The sequence below is a fragment of the Xiphophorus maculatus genome, chromosome 11, assembly GCF_002775205.1.
Source record: "Xiphophorus maculatus strain JP 163 A chromosome 11, X_maculatus-5.0-male, whole genome shotgun sequence".
Taxonomy (NCBI): Eukaryota; Metazoa; Chordata; class Actinopteri; order Cyprinodontiformes; family Poeciliidae; genus Xiphophorus; species Xiphophorus maculatus.
In genome coordinates this window covers 19913497-19931691 of record NC_036453.1, presented here as the reverse complement: position 1 = coordinate 19931691, position 18195 = coordinate 19913497, and the positions used below count along the sequence as shown (strand labels likewise).

Sequence of the window (18195 nt, the reverse complement as noted above, 5' to 3'; positions counted from 1 at the left end):
GTATGGTTTACAAGGTACGAATCCTTCAATAAGGGACAGTATAAGTTGCTCTGACTATTCTGTAGCGTAACTGTTTCTTTCGAAAAAGGCAGACAAAAGAAGAAGTGAAACTGCACCAGACACAGACCAACGTCACACGGAAAGTGACCTTTACAGAGACAGGTTTTACTGTAACACACGAGATCTTCTGAGACGTCCACTGCAGACTTAGATATAAATCATAACAAATCAGCTCCATCCAGCTCATGAATTATTAATCTGACAGTAACCCTCGCCCTCTTTCGTCCAGCCGTATGAATAATGTATTAGTCAGAAGTCTTAATGTCAAGTTATACTTAGGAGCCAAACAGAAGTCGGGACCTCAACATATAACAATCACAGCAGACTGCTTTTTTAGGACATTAACACCCTTCTCTGAAACGACACCAGCGATAACATGCTTAAAAAGAAACAAAATCCTTTGGAAATTGTTTTATTTGACAGGAATAATAAACTGCTGCATTTTTAATTAGGGGAATAGAATAGTCTCAATGTTTTAGATGTTCCCCACTTTAACGTGCCTGTTTCAAATTAATGTGTCATTATCAAGCTTCTGTAAATCTTTCTGTGGAAGTAATTCAATCAGTTTTGATTCATCTATCCAAACATGGCTAACAGGTGAAGATAACAGATTCAGGGTGGGAAACCCAGGCATCCCTAACAACAGCCTCATATTCAGTCTGGAGGAAATCTTAAGGAAGATCCAAAGGCCTGAAGGGTTATATAGTCCCTCCAGAAAGTCCAGGGTCTCCTTTCTGAGGGACAATCCTGCAAAACCTTCAAATAAAGTGGAAGATCAGGTACCTAAACTACCTTAGGTAGTTATATTTGATGTGGAGAAGTAGCAGAATCTGGATGCTCCTATAGGCAATTGCACCATTGTGTATCTGCCTTGGTTTGAATGACATATTAAAGGCAGCTTTAATTAAATCATGTTCCAGGGTGACCTTTCTATACTTCTGATACTGAAATATTCTCTGGTATTAGCAACACAACTGCTTTGTGTCCCAAATGTAATGATAATTCTTCTCAGGTTTTGCAGTATTTGAGTAGTAGTAGTGTATTGGCTTAATGATTTTACCTAAATTCATGATTAGCTGGGCAGACATTTTAACTGGATTATTCAAGATTTCCTCATCTCCGCATACAAATTGCTTGAAGTGACTCCAACAGGAGTGCAGCCTGACCTATTTTCTGAATAATTCACCAAATACTTGACCACCTGAACTAGTTTGTGTATAGAGCATTGAGCTTTCATTGTAATCCATCAAGCGATCAGTTGTTATGGAAGGAAAAACTGAGACAAAAACAACCTGATTATTATTTATCATTTATTATAGTTTGTTTTGAGTGTTGTAACAATTCCTGTCCTTTTTAAATCATCCTCTATGTTCCTACCGTTCCTCCTACGCCTCAGCATCTCAGATGCTAATCTCTATATCAGGTGTGGCCAATGCAGAGCTGGCTGGTCCAACCAGAAAGAGTTTGAATGCATGGCACCTGAAATGTTGTAACCTGTCATGTTGTTTCTTATTGAAAACAATGACAACGCAATGACAATTAAGAATCATCGTCATGTACTTCTCTAATTTAGACCAAACTAAAACGTGTTGTTAGTTCAGTGGTAAGATCAGAAGGCTATGTTTTCTGTGAATGAAGCGAATTTCGGCAGCGTGTCCAATGGATTTTGTTTTTTAAATTATAATCCACATCTCATAAACGGGTTAGGATCGGAAGTAAATCAAGTCTCTTCTTTCTTCGGTTGCAGCAACAGACAAAGCCTGATCTATCTGTCCATCGTCCTCTCTAACATACTGTTACTTATGAAGTTCAAGTCACCAAGATACTTGAACTTCTCCACTTGAGGCAGGAACCGACCCCCTGACCTGGAGGGAGCAGTCCATCTTTTTCCTGTTTAAGAACCACAACTTCAGATTTAGAAGAGTTTACTTTTATCTTAGCCTCTTTACACTCATCTAAGAACCTCTCCAACACTTTCAGTCATTGCCTGGAGTTTCCAACAGAACCCCACCGTCTCCTAAAAGCTGAGACCCTGAGGTTACTGACCCTTCTGCCTATGACTGAGATCTTATCCATGAACACCACAAACAAGATTAATGACATAGGAGCAGCCCTGACGGAGTCCAACATGCACAGGGAAGAAGCTTGACTTTGTTCCAAGAATGTGGACTCCGCTTTTATTTGGACATACAAGGACCGGATAGCCTTACAAGCTACAACGTTCTCCTGCACCAGCCACCACAAACCAGCCCACATGTTCTACCAGCAGCAACACATATTGCAGGCCCTTCTTTGACAAATATTTGTCGCGTGAAGGATTATTGCTAACAAGAGCAAACACACCACAGATTTCTCTGAGATTCTCCAAAGTCTGCTGTGGTGTTCATCACTTCAACAGTTATCTCCTTGTCAGGCAGTTGAGCATTATTTGCCAGAGATTACGTGTCTGCAGGGATCGATAGCTCAAACTGACATTTTCCAAAACAGCTTGAATTAAAAAGAGAGAGATAAATCACTTGACAAAAAAGGAGAGAGCCCAGCACTTAGGAGCCTCTGGATTTGGCCCAGTTAGCTGTCCGCAGTGTGGTGGTGCTGGGAGGGGAGTGGAGGGGAGGGGAGAGGAGTGTTTCAGCAGAGAAGATGGAAGATGCCGTGAGAAAATGTTGGGCATTAGAGTGAACTCATTTTCTGAATCACATCCAGCCACATTAATACACATTTACTCCCCTAAAAGCATTTCATCTGCTGCAGTTTAATGTCACACACTCAGAGGCAGAGCAGGAACGCAACCTGATCCCAGATGTTGCAGGGTTGTGTGCGATCAATAACTGAGCCCGGCATTAAATTTCCCAAAAATCAATCATTGTTAGGAATTGATTCAGACCTTGTGGTCAAGGCAGCTTTTAACTATGATAGACAGTGACACAAGATGCCACTGTCCTCTTCAGGTTACTTTTTTGTTTGTTTTAAGTTAGAATTAAAGCAGAAGTTATGGCGGTGTTACCACATGTTGATGTCACACTTAATGTTGTATGTGCAGGAAAGAGATGTTTCCCAACTCAGGATGAGGTCAGAACAACCGCTCCAACCTGGTGTGACATAACTAAACTGTTTTTAGTTGGAAAAAGTAAAACTTTTACCAAACTTTTAGTTGGTAAAAGTTTTGCAAAGAGATGCACCTCTTTGCATCAATTGGCTGCAAAGAGGTGACGCAAATCAGTAAAGCTTTCCCGTTTTCTCCATAAGCCATCGATTTTTTTTTGTTTTGTTTTTTTTTGGGGGGGGGGGTTACCTTTCAACAAACCAAATGTTTCCATGAGGATTAAATTTTATTATATAACATGGTAGAGAGAATGAATGTAAGACAATCTGCTCATTCACACTCCAGCGTTGGACTCCTGAAGGTGTGGAAGTGTTGTGCAGGGAGGATGACGACATCCATCCTTTGAGGGTTCAAAAGTCACTCATCTCTTCCTGTTTCACAGGACGCAGACTTGCATGAGCAGGCACAGACGAAGTCAAGCGGCCATGACTTCCCCAAAACGGGGCATGTTTGACTCTGTTCTCCTGTGACATCCGCCTGTGTCCGTTTTACACCAGAGCCTCGTTAACCTTGTCCGAGGCTTAGTGTGGAAGCGGTACTTGCTGTCATCAGTTAGCAGTGGTCAGCAGTGGCCTTCAAAATGAATCAGGAGCAAGAAGAACAAAGGCAGGGTGGTAGAAGGGAAAGAGGCACAATCTAATAAATAAGATCCAGATGTGTGTAAAAATAGATTTCCTTTTCGGAAATGGCACCCCATTTTCACCAAGAAGAAGAATACAGTACCTTGCAGAAGTATTTATATCCTTTGAACTTTTCCACATTTTGTCTTGTGAAAAGCAGAAACATCAAATTGTTGAATGTGATAGACTAATGAAGTATGCACCTGTATTAAACCCCCCTCAGGCTTTACTTTGTAGAGTCGCATTTTGCTGCGTTCAGTCTCCAGACTCTGAGTAATATTGGATCTAAATCTCAACAGAAATTCAGATTTTTGTTGTTTGTTCCCTGATTCTCTCCAACTAACCCCTGAAGCCATCGCAGATCAGATGGATTTATCCTGAGATTAAAGTACACAGGTGAACTGCGTCTACAAATTGGATGATTAATTGGTTGCACTGAATCAGAATAAAAGGCAGCCACACTTTTCAGATTTATTGCGTTGTCAAAAAAACAGGCTTGACCAATTTGTGTGACTTTCTGTTGGTTTCACACACAAAATATCGATTTAATCCACAGAGTCTTTGGTGGTAATCTTACAAAATGAGAAAGAAGTTCAGTTTTTGTGAATCAGTTTCTAAGGTTCAACAAATGTGTTTCACTTTAAATATTTCACAATCGTCTTATAATGAAACATCCACTGACGGCTGGAGATAGTCCGCTATCATTATATCATGCGTTGCATAATTTATATTCTCTTCAAAATCATTCAAAATTATCCAACTCAAACTAATATGTAATCATTTGCATGTCTGATCCAACAAGTAAGGAATCACTCCAGTTTAGTTAGAGTTTAATTTAATACAAACATATTTCTGTCAAAGAAAACAAGAATTTTTAAACTCTAATCAAAATCTTAGTTTCTCTGAGAGAAAACAGATTATTTTAATACACCTTTTGACTTTTGGGCCTTATACTATTCAGATACTCAGTGCCAATACTTTTATGCTTTATTTATATACTTTTTAATTATTTTACACTCAAAAATAAAGAATAATCTTATCTCATTTTGATATCACGCTGCCCTGAGTGGAATGAATGGATGGGTCTCTCTATTATAATGCTCAGATCTGAGAAGAAATCATTCTTCCTTATGGGCCTCAAACATTGGAAAACAACATTTAGATCCTATCTGTCTTCTGGGTTTTCCATTCTGAGTTGCAGGATTTAAAGCCGCTGCCTTCATTCATTCATTATTAAGTTTCACAGGGACAGAGCCCAGCCCTGTTAGCATGATCTGAGCTACACAGGACAGCTAGCATCAGCCTCTCTCTATATATTCTAGCTGTCAGTGTCTTTAAGAAATATCCTGGACAGTGTGAAGTGCACGGCATAAAGAAATCAGCGAAGGACTAACTGCGTTTGTTGCTTTTAATTCATCATAATTAGCAGCCTTCACAAAGCTGAGAGCATTTCTGATTAGAGATAAATATGATACCGTGAGGTACAGTTGCATATGTAACTAAAATATTATTACAAAGTTGTTGTTTTTTTTTTTTTAAACCAAAATGACCAAACATGAAAAGCGATCCCACTCAGCCCAGAAGAGAGATGTAAACATACAAAAACCCACAGCAGGCAGGAATGTATAAGATACATTTTTACAGTCTTAAATCCATAACCTGTTACTTGATACATCTTGTGGAGGATAATATTTTCTTAGTGGAAAAACAAACATCCATCGTAGAGAGTAAGAGCAAGTGGTTAACAATATGAGGTTATAAAGCTGAACATTTGAAATGTTTTATGATAAAGGAAAGAATAAAGTACAGTGAAAAGGAAAAAGCCCCAAACAGAATCCACCTTCTTCCCCAGTGATGTGAAATAACTCATATCTTATCTGAATAGTGACTAAGAGAGGGGTTATTAGGTGTCAGGATGCCAGTCCACTGTCCTTTTGATTTTCTGTTTGTGTGTCTTAGATGTTTGAGGTATTTAGATTAAAAAAGTAAAACTAGATTATGAAATCTAAGGTGGCTGAACCCAATTTGAGAATAGAAACATGTAAAGATTGAAGAAATTATAAAAACTTGGAAAAAATTGTCATAATGTCTTTTGTCGCAACATTGACCTTTACTGTGGAGAAATGAAAAGGGGGGCCGCATTGACCGGGAGAACCTGGGTTGGCTGTTTCTAACAACATTGTATTTAAGGACGAACACTGATGGAGTCTGTTTGACATCATTTAGTTTTTAAAAAGTATTTGCAGTTTGGTGAACTACTCTGACGTTTCAGTTCAATCACTTTGTTCTAAAGAATAATGTTCAGTTTGTGCGTATTAAATTTTTAACCTGAAAAGTAACCACGCTTACGTAATGTGGGAGGTTTAAAGCAAAAAGTGAGAGATTATCTGGATATTATGAAACTTAATGTTCAGTGTGATTCTCTAAATCCTCTGAATTTTCTCCTGGTTTCAGAGGGACAGAGATACAGTAGAGGTGACGCCTGTGTGTCTCATTTAAGCTAGAAATAATTAGATTTTTGATTATTAGCACAAAATAGACCATAGGGCACAAATGGAGGTAGTTAATTCATAACAAAAGTTTAATTGAAACAAAATCTTTCCCACGTAGCGAACAGATGCTTCTATTGCAGACAGTCAAACACTTCCTCTAAATACAGTGACTGTATTCGGTTATGTTATCAGAAGGTGTGTATAAGTCACTGAAAAGGCACTGAATAATAATGAATGTCCAAGTTTCTAAAAAAGATTACAAATCGTAACATTTTCAGCAAAACATTCCCAACCTGTGGACGAATGCAGCCATGCAATTTAGTCAAATTTATTATCTTCCTGGGTAAATTAGTCGCCTCAGTAGCTGACTTTGTCAAAGATCCTTGGAGAGACAAAGTAAACTTAAAGATTCAAAATATTGTCCACCAGATTTATATGTGGCACATATTTGAGTGTCATGGCAGGGCAAGGCTTTGTGCTGCTGCTGCTGCACAAGAAGAAAGTTGTGGGTTCAAATCCCAGGTTTTTTTTCTCCGCATGTTCCCTTTCGGGTTTCCTCCCACAAGTTAATCGGAGACTCATCGATTCTCTTGATGCGTGCAGAGAGTTGATGTTCGTGTTTCAGATCGGTCTGTGATGAACTGCGACCCGTCCAGGGTGGGCTCAGATTTTCGCCCATCGATTAACCCCGCCAACCCTAAAACGAATTCAGCAGGTGAAGATGATGAACAGATTGAATTAATGTGGTTCTGTCGGAGGAGGAAACTTTCATATTTTGTCTCAATGGATTGACCATATCTTCATGAGAGGAAATCATGTGTGCGCGCTAATCGCAGCAAGGAAGAATTTGCGTCTTTGTACAAAGGGAAAGAGGGATCGATTGTGTTTCTCACTGGCATCGCTCTGCGTGGACAGTGGGTCACAGTTTCAGCAGCGTGTACTTTTATTAGAAACTGACTCAACTCTGCCACAATGATGATGTCAGCCATGTGTACTTGTAGCCTGCAGCTGTATTCAGAGGAAGTAGATATCTGCAGATCGTGCACAGGCTTCTTTTTTAGTTCAGCGCACAAGCATCAGGAGTGACTGATGAGATCTGTACGCAAGAGTGAAGAATTTCATATGATATTACGTCGTGTTTTTGAGAAGCCAGTTTGGGTTTTTTTAAACCCAGAGTGTTGTGAAGAGACTGGTTTCGTCTTTTTTGTGCACTGGTTGATGAATTTTAAAGAATGCAGTGGCCAAGATTCAGATCAGGTCTAGTAGGTGCACAAACACAAAATAAATGCATTTAAAGATGTGATCAGAACAGGTCGCATTCAAATGTGTTATTTAATCATTGTACTAAAGCTTTACGTGTTTATCTGATCTCATTATCAGAAAGGAACATCTACACTTAAAAATATCATATATCTGGTTATATTTGTACTTTTATCTTAAAAGACAAAACACAAAAACAACCTTTAGTAGCACGATTTGGGTTAGTAGCAAATTTGTTTCTCTGTTTTTTTTCGGGGGGTGTAGCTGAAAGACAAAACCGAGCTAAAAACATTTTATCAGAGGAAGCAATTCAGGACATTTCTGTGTCATTTCAGAAGATACTCTGGTACATGCAGCTGGGAAATTCAGCTGAATTACCCAGTCTAGGCTGCCATTAAAGATGAGCAGAAACCTAAGGGGGCAGTGACAAAACCTTTCACTTCCTCTTTGTACTTCTGGGTCAGGTATATCTCAAACGTCTCTACAGCTGGCACACTACTTGTTCAGTGACAAGTTCTGGTTAGTTAAAGAGTTATTTTTGTGTTAAATGCTTCTCGAGATCAATGAAGATCTAATCGAAGGCCTCGCATCTTACTGAAGGTGAGCAGATGAATGATTTGCTTGTTAAATATATAGAAAGTAATTTATCATTATTTCTTTCCAAAGTAACACAGAACACAGCAGCCAGGATTCTCTCTTATGTCGCTTTTTAGATTAGTTTCAGGAACTAAAACACGTTTTTCAAGCAAATCTATCTGATGATTTATAAAACAATTTGACTTCTTAATTCTAAGTCTACAAGCAACGGTGAGACGTGTTTGTAAAATCAAACGTTTTACCAAATTTTTCATATTTATTTCATGCACTTAAGGAGTTTATTTTTCCAAAGATTTGTTGTTTGTTGATTAACGATGCACTTTCTCTACAGCTGTTTCTTTTTCAGCTTTTATTCTTGATGTTTTGCCTCTTCAACACAAAATGTTAGATTAATGATTGAACTGAGGAAGTAGTCCAGTGGTTTAATTCTGGCGTTTTGGAGCAGAGACATATCTAAACCGTCCAGGAGAATCACTACTCTACACCACACAGTTCAGTTTCGTTTGGGTTTCTGAGAAACACTTGCATTGTAAAAACAAAGTGAAGATTGTCTGTAAGTGGCATGGTCTTCACCAGGTTCTACAGTTATTTAAATCTAACGCCTACACATGCTAAATTGAACACTACAGATTCAAATATGTGAGTATTAACTAGAAAAATCTGAAACCAAAAAATTTAAAAACTGTGATATAAAAGTAGACCATATGGAATCTGGATATATCCAAAAAACAAATATCTTTTCTTTCATTGTTCACACTTTTATCTGTGTAGGTGATAGTCACCTAAAGTCCTGTGTCTGTCGATTTAATGTTGGTTTAAAAGCTTAAACTTGGAAGATACAACTTAATTATTCTTGACATAGACATTACTATGTCAAAACATCTGTTTCACTCTCTGGCTTTAACTCTCGCACAGATATTTTGTTTTAACCTTGCTTAGTTTTTATTTAGTAAAAACAGGACTTAAATATATTTTTTTGTTGAAACCTAAGAGAAATTTGGCAAAAACGATGTTGAAAGGAATTTGTACCCCATACTTTTATTTCTGTCTGGCAAACATCCATGAGGCAAATTGAAGAGAGGCTTTAAGGCCAACCTGTCAACACAAGCAAATTAAAAAAGGTTTGGATCTGCGACTTACTGAAGCCATAAACTTATTCAAAATTATTACAAAATTATAACCTGCTGCTTCAGACTTGCTACGGGTGGAACCAAAGATTTCTCTGTCACTAAAATACAAGATTATAATATCTCTTTGACCATCATTTTCTTTTCTTATTGTTCGTGTCATTCGTAATGATTCCAGCTAAATCAGGCTGAGGTCACCGACTCTGATGTCATCAGCTATGAACCTGATTGGTCATTATGAATCCGTGGTGCAGCAGAAACCACAAAGAAGCGTCGCTTCAGACAAACCCCGGTTCACGAGTGTTGGAGGCTGACGGTGTCCCAGTTTAGTGAAGGCGCTGTTGTTGGTTGTTTCTGGCCAATACTGGACTTTCTGTTTTTGTGTTGGAATAACATGAAGGCAAACTGGGATTTCTGAGCAACAAAGAAAAAACCTGCTGCAAACCCAGGTGATTTTAGCAACACGGTGAAAACACACACACACAATCCTGCAGCATAGCATTACAGTCTGGTAAAAACTGCATGAGTCTGCACTGGTAGTGCTGTTTAGAAACGTCTGAAAGCTCCTTGTGAGAAACATGAGCGGGTTTTCAATGTAAGAAGCGTTGGCATCATATAGCTGGAGCACAGAGCTTTCACTGTGAACGAATGCTGGCCTGTCAGAAGGCTAACCACACAATACAGGAAATCCCTTTGTGAGAGAAACCTGGATGAGCTAAAAGGTCCCAAATAAAATGTTATTCCGTGTAATTCATTGGTTTTTGTAAAAAAAAATTATTATGATTATTTCTCTGATGTAATGAGCAGAAACACTGAAGCTTAAAGTTTATTTTTACAGCTCTATGTTGCATTGAGGAAAATTACAGAGCGGATGATGCGAGTAAATTCACATTTTCATTTTACCTGTCATGCTTGTTCGTGGTTAAAGCTTTGTTTAAAAAGTTTAAAATGTACATCCTTCAATATCTGTTAAATATCTGTTTATGTCCAAAACCAGCTCAAAAGGAAATGGCTGATTAATAGGTTCGGCTCAACCCATGCAATTCGTTGCACCGGATATTATTTTTGGGTATCAAAGTGAAAGGGGATGAACAGAAATGCGTGTTACACTTTTCAATTTGAAAAATCCTAAATTATTTTTACTCTCATTTGACAATTCATTTTGTGTTGGTGACGTCATTAAATCCTTTTAAAGTAGACTAAAGTCTGTGGCTGTAACATGGCAAAATGAAGAAAAAGCTCAAGGGGGGTGAATAATTTTGCGAGGCAGTGCAGTCGCTAGTTTTAAGAGCTCGGTTCAAAGAGAGCCGTCCCCATGGTGCCGCAGTAGTGGCATCATCATGCTGTGATGATGCTGTGATGATGCTTTTCTTCAGCAGAGACAGGGAAGCTGGTCAGAGCTGGAAGTGGAGTGTATTGAGTTTAATGTGCAACGCCATAAGTGATCCCCGTGGAGGCAGAGTGCAGATAAATCCAGACAGTCGGCTACACCAGGTGTTGGTGTGTCAGGGGAGAAGGGAATGAGAAGAAATGCACACCAAATACTCAAGATTTTTATTTGTGTAACATTTTCCTTTCCTCCCAAAGTTGTGCATTGGTCTGTGTTGAAGTTGGTGCCTCGTCTCTGTGTCGTAACTGCTAGTCATTCATTTCTTGCGAAGAGATCAAGCAAAGCGTTTACAAGTGCATTTCCGCTGATATCGGCCCCCTCTTTGCACTCGGCATTTCTCGATTTGGTTTTGAAACCAATCTGCCCTCCAGATACTGGGATCCATCCAGCTTCCATCTTTCTTTAATGGCTTTTCACTGAAAAATTAACAAATACCAATGCGATCTCTGACTGTGCGGAAATGAATAGAGTGTTTAAGTAGTCATGGAGGGAAGCAAAGATTTCTTGTGACTTCCTCTCTTGACTGTGTGTGAATTTTTTTGTGTGTGTGAGTTTATTTGTACATTTTGTCAGGACTTATGTTTACTTAATCACCCTAAAGGGACTTTCCTTCTTTCTTGAAACAAATAAAAGTTCTCAAATAGAGAACTTTTATTTGTTTCATTTGTTTTAAATCACTGTAAAGTGATTTAAGAAGATTTCTCCCTGACATGCCGTCCTGTCAGACTATAGAGACGCAGCAGGTTACGCGTGTGCGTCGGGCTTTTGCTGGTCGCTTCGTTGCACCTCTGCACCTGCTCTGTACTGCTGCAAGCGAGAGGAAGATGCATGTGAAAAAGTCAGACAGGAAGAAGCCCTGTACCTTACTGACAGCGACAAAAGGCTTCAGCTCGAGCTGCTTGACGTAAGTCTGGTTAAAGACGGCGCTCGAGTGACAAATAATGACAGAAGCAGGCTCATCTTTACTGAACTCACAACCCATTTTTAGGGTAAGTTGCTATTAAAACCTCCATGGAGTTTAGTTCCACTTATAAAAAAGGGAAGCTCACGGTTTTATGACTTGTAGCACAATTTTGTGGGTTTTTAAACGACTATTAAAAGCACCAAAAACTACGTGGACCTTGAATGAGTGTGAGAGCTGTTTTAGAATTTGGTGGGTGAGTTAGACGCCAGCCGTGTTTGTTTGTGTGTGAGCGAGGCGGCTTGCACTTATTTTTCTCGTGTGCTGGCAGACAGTCAGTGAGCCAGGAAGGGCCCCCTCCCCTGTTTTAATAAGGTCTATTGTGAGCATGTGCTCAGCTTTAAGTTTGAACTATTTAGGGAAACTTTGGAGCGGAAAGTGACTAAAGGAAAGAATAATAATGAGAAAACAGAGGAGCGGAGTATTACGCCACAATAAAACACATGTCAGGGCTGCCTGCTGGTGTATTGTTAGGATCTGGTGCTTGTTTATTTTTTTATAAAGCCTTCCTGGAATCTCTTGCGTTCCGCGTTATGTTATATAGTCAATGCCTTGCAAAAGTACTCACAACCCGAGAACCTTTTCCACATTTTGTGACATCACTGACATACATTTCAGTGTATTTTCCTGGGATATGATAGGCCAAAAAAAGTGTATATTTTTTGAATAATACGTAGACAGATTCAGGAAAACTGTAGGGAGATCATTAATTGGAGAAGCAGGAGGGAAAACTTTCCTTTATGGAGATGATTTGTTAAATAAAGCTATAAGAAGTCCAGTTTGTAGTTTACCAAAAGCTAAAAATGAAGATTAAACCCATTGCCCACATGCAAAACAAGAGGTCTGGTGAATAACTAACTATGCCTATAGTTGTAAAAACATCATCCTCATAGTTGAACTTGGTGGTGGCAGCATCATGAGTGGGATAGCAAGGTGGATGGAGCTAAACAGAAGGAAGACCAGGAAGAAATGTCTCAGACTTGCAAACCCGATATCAGACGTTTACATTAAAGCAGAAAAATGACTCCAAACATGCAGCTAGAGCGGCTCTAGAGGGGCTTAGATTATGTGCAAGAATGACCAAATCAAAGTTTAGCTCTAAATCAAATTGAAAATCTGTGATAAGACTTGAGAATTTATGTTTACAGACAATCTCCATCCAGCCCAAGACCTCAAGTTATTTTGTAAAGAATAGGAGGGATAAAATCAGTCTCTATCTCTAGGAAAGCCAGGAAAGATACCCCCCAAAGATTGAAGAGGAAAGATGAAATAAGGGACACACACAACTTTTCAGATTGTTTTCATTTATCAGAAAATGTTTTGTTTTCCACTTAATTATGTGCTGCTTTGTGTTGGTCGATCAAATAATAATTCCCAATAAGATACGTTGAAGTTTGTGGTTGCAACATAAGGTGAAAAAGTTTGAGAGGTGAAAACACTTTTGCAAATCCAGTGGTGAACGTTTCGCTCTAGCATCTTAATAATAAAGAATCTGAAGCTAAAACAGTATTCTTTTTTTCTATATTTTTCCACACAGGTGGTCTGTGGATGACGGCTGCAGGCGCTGGGCAGTGCACACCAGGGGATGCCATGTTTGACCACTTGACAAAGGCAGCACCTCTCCGATACAGAGGGCATAGGGACAGGCTCCAGTGATGATCCTCGCATGTTTAACTCAAACTAAATGCACATCTGCACACGTGGATGGACCCGTCCAGCGACCAACAGTGCGGTTTCCCTTCCGACTTCATCATTCCCACTCAAGAACTCATTGACAAAGTGCGGTGTCCCACAGAGGCCCCTATGAGAGCCCAGAGGTCGAGAGAGTTCATCCATCTTAAGTGGTGTGAATGAGAAAATAATAGTTGCTTTCACTTAGCTGGATTTTCCATTTTCATACTCAGCATCCCAGTTTCACACCAGCACCTCAGACACCTGGATGAACAGTTAGGCAGGAAGCTCCAGGGAGAAGATTGTCAGATTAGATTTGATTCCTCAGGCACCATGCAGTCAGATGACCTCTTCATTCGCAAGTTCCGCCGCCAGAACGTGCGCCCGCCCCTCGCCACCGTCAATTTTGACCCCAAACGGGAAGCGGGAGTGGTGGAGTGGCCTCCCAGGAGGCCCGGCGACGGCGCCGATGCAGACTGCAGCCTCACTCCGAGCCGCGTGGGGTTGACTCTGCGGTCGGTGGGGCGGGGCCACATCATGCAAAGAAGTAACAGCGATGTAACCCTGGGAGACTTGGACTCCTCCGGGAAAACGTCAGGGAAAGTAATCCGAGCAGCAGGTGAGAAAGCGGGCACGGGGCCTCAGGGAGACTCAGGTGTGCATCTGCACAGGGAGTACGGCAGCCTGTCGTCGCTGGAGAGACAAACTCAAGGCCAGGACCCGAGCAGGGAGAACCACGGACCTCTGAGTCCAAACGCTCTCCGCTTTAAAGACCCTTTCCTGCTTTTAGGCCTGGAGGGCAACCTTCCAGAGCCGGATGGATTCTTCCGAGATCTGTCCAGGTCTGGTGGAGACTCCCCGAAACCCGCTAAACCGCCCAAGCCTGAAGGTCTTAGTAAAAAGTCCAAACTTATGCCCCCTCAGATCCCTCAGCCCGGCACGTACGACCACCTGGGAGGCGGCGCGTGGGTGAGGAACTTTGCCCACTACGATGTTCAGAGCATCCTGTTCGACCTCACAGAGGTCGCAACAAACAGGGACAGCATCGGTCGCAAGAAGAACATCACCTCAGGGGCGTCGGCTGCCTCCCAGCTCCGCCCCCTCGCCCAGTCCACACCTGCCTCACCAGCACAGGGGGGCGGTGGCAGCGGAGGGAACGCAGACGACCAGGAGCAGTCACTGCTGCTGGACGAAGGCGACGGCAACGATAACGAGCTGCTGCTCAGCTGTCCGCACTTCCGTAACGAGACGGGAGGCGAGGAGCAGGTGGGCCTGGGGCGGTCGGCTGGCAGAAGGGAGCTCTGGTCGACCCTGCGGACCCCCAACGACGCCGTGTCTGTGCTGGAGGAGCCCAGGGAGAGCAACATCCAGCTGCAGGGGAAAAGCAACTACTTCATAGAGCACGCAGACCTGGGAGCGCATTACTACCGCAAATATTTCAACCTGAAAGGTAAGTGAGACGCTGCACTGTGGTGGGAGGGAGCTTTACGTTTGTCTGGTTTCATTCAGGATTCAAAATCAGTAAAAGCAGAACAACATGCAGAAGTCTGCAACAATGAGAGGCAGATATATTTATTATCCCTAGAAAAGATCTGGAAAATATCGTGAAAAAAATCTTCTGTTGTTGAAGTAGCATGACCAAAAAAATCAACTTTTAATGTCATTAATTATTCTGCCATCAAAAAATCTGTCCTAAAAAACACATTTCATGCCCTATTCAGAGTTGGATAGTTACATTTACTCAATTATATAAATTTTTTGGAAAAAAAATTACTCTTAAAAATATTTTTACTGCATAGTACTTTTTACTTTTACAAATTTTATTATGAAGTATCTCTACTCTTACTTGTGTAAATCTTCTGGCTTCTCTACCCACTGAATGAAAAACAAACATGTTTTAATCAAAAAATTCACCAGACACAGACACACACCTGCAGCTTTTGTTTAAGTTTCATCAGTTTTTTATTGAAAAAAACTGATTTTGAAAAATTTAATTTTGCCTGATTTTGTAATTCGGCCCGAGCAGTGAAAGCGCGGTGAAGGCCCGTTGTTTTTGTAATTTCCTTTGTCGCTTTTATGAATTATTGTCATTTTCGTCTGTAAAATAGCAACATTTCCATATAACTTTATACTTTGATCTGTCTGATAATGTAATTTTTAAATATTAAATGATATTAAATATATATTATATATATATTAAAAAAATACTTTTTTATTCTTGAGTTATTTCTGGGACAACTATTTTTTAAATTACTTAATCACATAATCACTTCTGGTCTAGTTAATGATTAAGTCTTAACATGGGATTTTTCCTATTTTTGGTAGGAGATTAAGTTACTCCAATATTTATACAAAACATATCAGCAATACTGTATACAGTATCATTGTATTAGTTGTATTAATAATGGCTTTTCTGCACAATTATTAGTATCACTAGTCAAAATGATGAACAGATGAAAGAGGTGGAGTTTGCACAAAATTATTAACTTGATGTCAAATTATTTTTCATTCGACCAAGAAGTTTGTTTCTGAATGAAAATGAAGTATCCATGTCTCAAAAAATTAAAAATTGGTGCTTACAGAGTATCAGGAGTAAAGAAAAAAATTTTTAAATCTTTTTTCATTTACATACAGCAGGTTTGCTCAACTCTCTGAGATTGGAAGGCCTATTAGCCATCACCCTAATCTTTGGCTCCCTCCGCTGCTACTCTGTCAGTTGGACTGCAGCCGGGTCACTCCAAGTTAATATTACTTCCAGTCATATTGGAAGTAATATTCCAATATGATAGTGGAATATTACTTATTAAGAATAAACTATTAGATATTTAAGGTGATTAAGTTTAGTTTCAGGTTTAGCCATTCAGCTAGCATTAGTTCTTTGAATGCTGATTGGTCAGCCTGTTTATGAGTGATTGTGTGATTTATTCATTCGACATTTTTCTGTAGGATATTTTTTTTATTTAACCACAAACCTTTTGGTGTTTCATAATAATCCTGATTAAGGCCACAAGCCCGACCGTATTAGTCTGTCGATAAAGTGTGTTCCTCTATTTTTCACCACAACTTTAAACCTAAATCTGGTAGGGATATGAATAATTTTGCACCTAGCAGCAGCAGGATATTTCTGAGAAAAACGCAACAACAGTACGCCCATCTTAATGAATAACGGTTGTTTCTTTCTTAGAGGGCCTTATAAATAAAGTACTTTGATATCATCCATGTTCATTCATGATGCACATACTCTCCCTCAGGTCTTGCTAAACTTAGCCTGTGTGTTTAAATATTTAGCTTTTATTCAAGACAATATGAGCAGAAGTGTCTTCTGATGATACAAGTACTGAATGAGAATGAGTGCAAAATAAAAAGTTTTACCCCTTTTTCCATTTAATAAAGTTTTGTGTCTTTCGTGCATTTTTACTGCCTGCAGTTTTCAATGTATGTTGTTTAATTGAGTCCTAAGTTTAAAATTTGGCTGTGTTGTCGCCGTCACATTCGAACTGGAAGAGTTAAACGACAACATTCTTACCATCTGGTTTCATATTTGACATATTTTTTTGATAATTTATGCTTATAGGAGCTTAATTTTCAGTTATTAATATTATCCTCAGTCATCATTGCAATTCGTATTTTTTGTCCATAATAAAAGTGATATTTCCATTTCTCTTGATTTTCTTCCAGAACACCAGAACTTCTTTGGGATTGATGACCGCCTCGGCCCCGTGGCCATCAGCTTCCGCCGGGATGAGAAAGAGGGGTCCAGCGGAGCTCAGTACAATTACAGAATCATCTTCCGCACCACAGAGGTAAAAAGCTTTCCCTTTCTTCCACCCCTCTCTTCTGGTTATGAGCTTGTGAAAGTGACTCGCTGGATCCGCTGCTCAGATGAAGACGCTTCGAGGCTCCATCCTGGAGGAGTCCGTGCCGTCGGCCGCCCGTCACACAACCCCGAGGGGCCTGTCCCCCAAGAGGCTGCTGGAGTTCATCATGCCTGAGCTCAACCTGCACTGCCTCCGCCTGGCTTCCAACTCCCCAAAGGTCCGGGACACGCTGCTGAAGCTGGACGAACAGGGGGTGAGTGACGTCATATCCGGGATACCAGACCCTGCTGCGGAGCTTTGAAAGTTAGCATCGAATATCAAAACCAGGGCCGTTTGTGGAGCTGGACTGATTTTGTGCTGCAAAATTATAAAAATTTGTGGTTGATGCAGATGGAGACCTTTTTTCCTCCCAATTACAACAAAAAATATGATCCACAAATTAAAATCTTCCCATAAAAATGTTAGCTACAACACAATAAGTATTCATATTATAAGACATTTACGGTATGCGGTGGTATTCTAAGTTATCAGAACCATTTGTTGTGAATATTTGTGGGTTTCACAGTGAAAAAAGTAACATTTTGTGACTCGGGTTTTATGTGACTCAAGGTCTAATATGCAATCACAGTATATCCAAAAGAAAAAAAATAAGTGTAAATTAACAAAGTTCAGATTGTGCTGGAAAAATCCAGCAATATTCATGCTTTCTATTAAGAAATATGAAGATAAAATCTAAATTTGTCAAAAACAACCATATATACCCCAGACCATAAAGGGTTTTAATAACCAAGCTTTCAGATTTCACTCTAATTTCATGGTAAATAGGACCAGTAAATATTAAAGCAGACTTTGTAGCATCCAAATCTGCTTTTAACAATTAAAACTTTACTGTATTTATATTTACTGTATTTACTGAATACAGTAATTTTTTTCAAAAACGAGTAAGCTAAATTATTTTTTTTTATCGTTGAGAATAGATTAAATCTTTTTCAGTTTTCTTCAATCAAACCCAAAATAAATTTGTAATGTAGCTGCCTTATTTTTTTTTAATAAGGCAAAAGTTTAGGTTTTACAAAGATTTACACAAAAATATCTA

At 39.7% G+C, this 18195-nt stretch overlaps 1 protein-coding gene across 6 annotated transcripts in view; it reads left to right on the top strand.

Annotated features, from left to right (window-relative positions):
* Positions 1 to 18195, top strand: part of LOC102228716 (signal-induced proliferation-associated protein 1-like) — a 53632-nt gene that overhangs the window by 11380 nt on the left and 24057 nt on the right. For 4 of the 6 annotated variants that reach the window (XM_023341775.1, XM_023341774.1, XM_005802901.2 and 1 more), the window contains 3 exons: positions 13148 to 14731; positions 16960 to 17084; positions 17164 to 17352. In XM_023341775.1, the coding sequence (XP_023197543.1) occupies positions 13615 to 14731; positions 16960 to 17084; positions 17164 to 17352 (1431 nt within the window). In that variant the 5' untranslated portion in view covers positions 13148 to 13614. Of the gene's footprint in view, positions 1 to 8064; positions 8136 to 11538; positions 11639 to 13147; positions 14732 to 16959; positions 17085 to 17163; positions 17353 to 18195 lie in introns of those variants that run through there. The other 2 variants (XM_023341778.1, XM_023341777.1) reach the window with 2 other exon arrangements.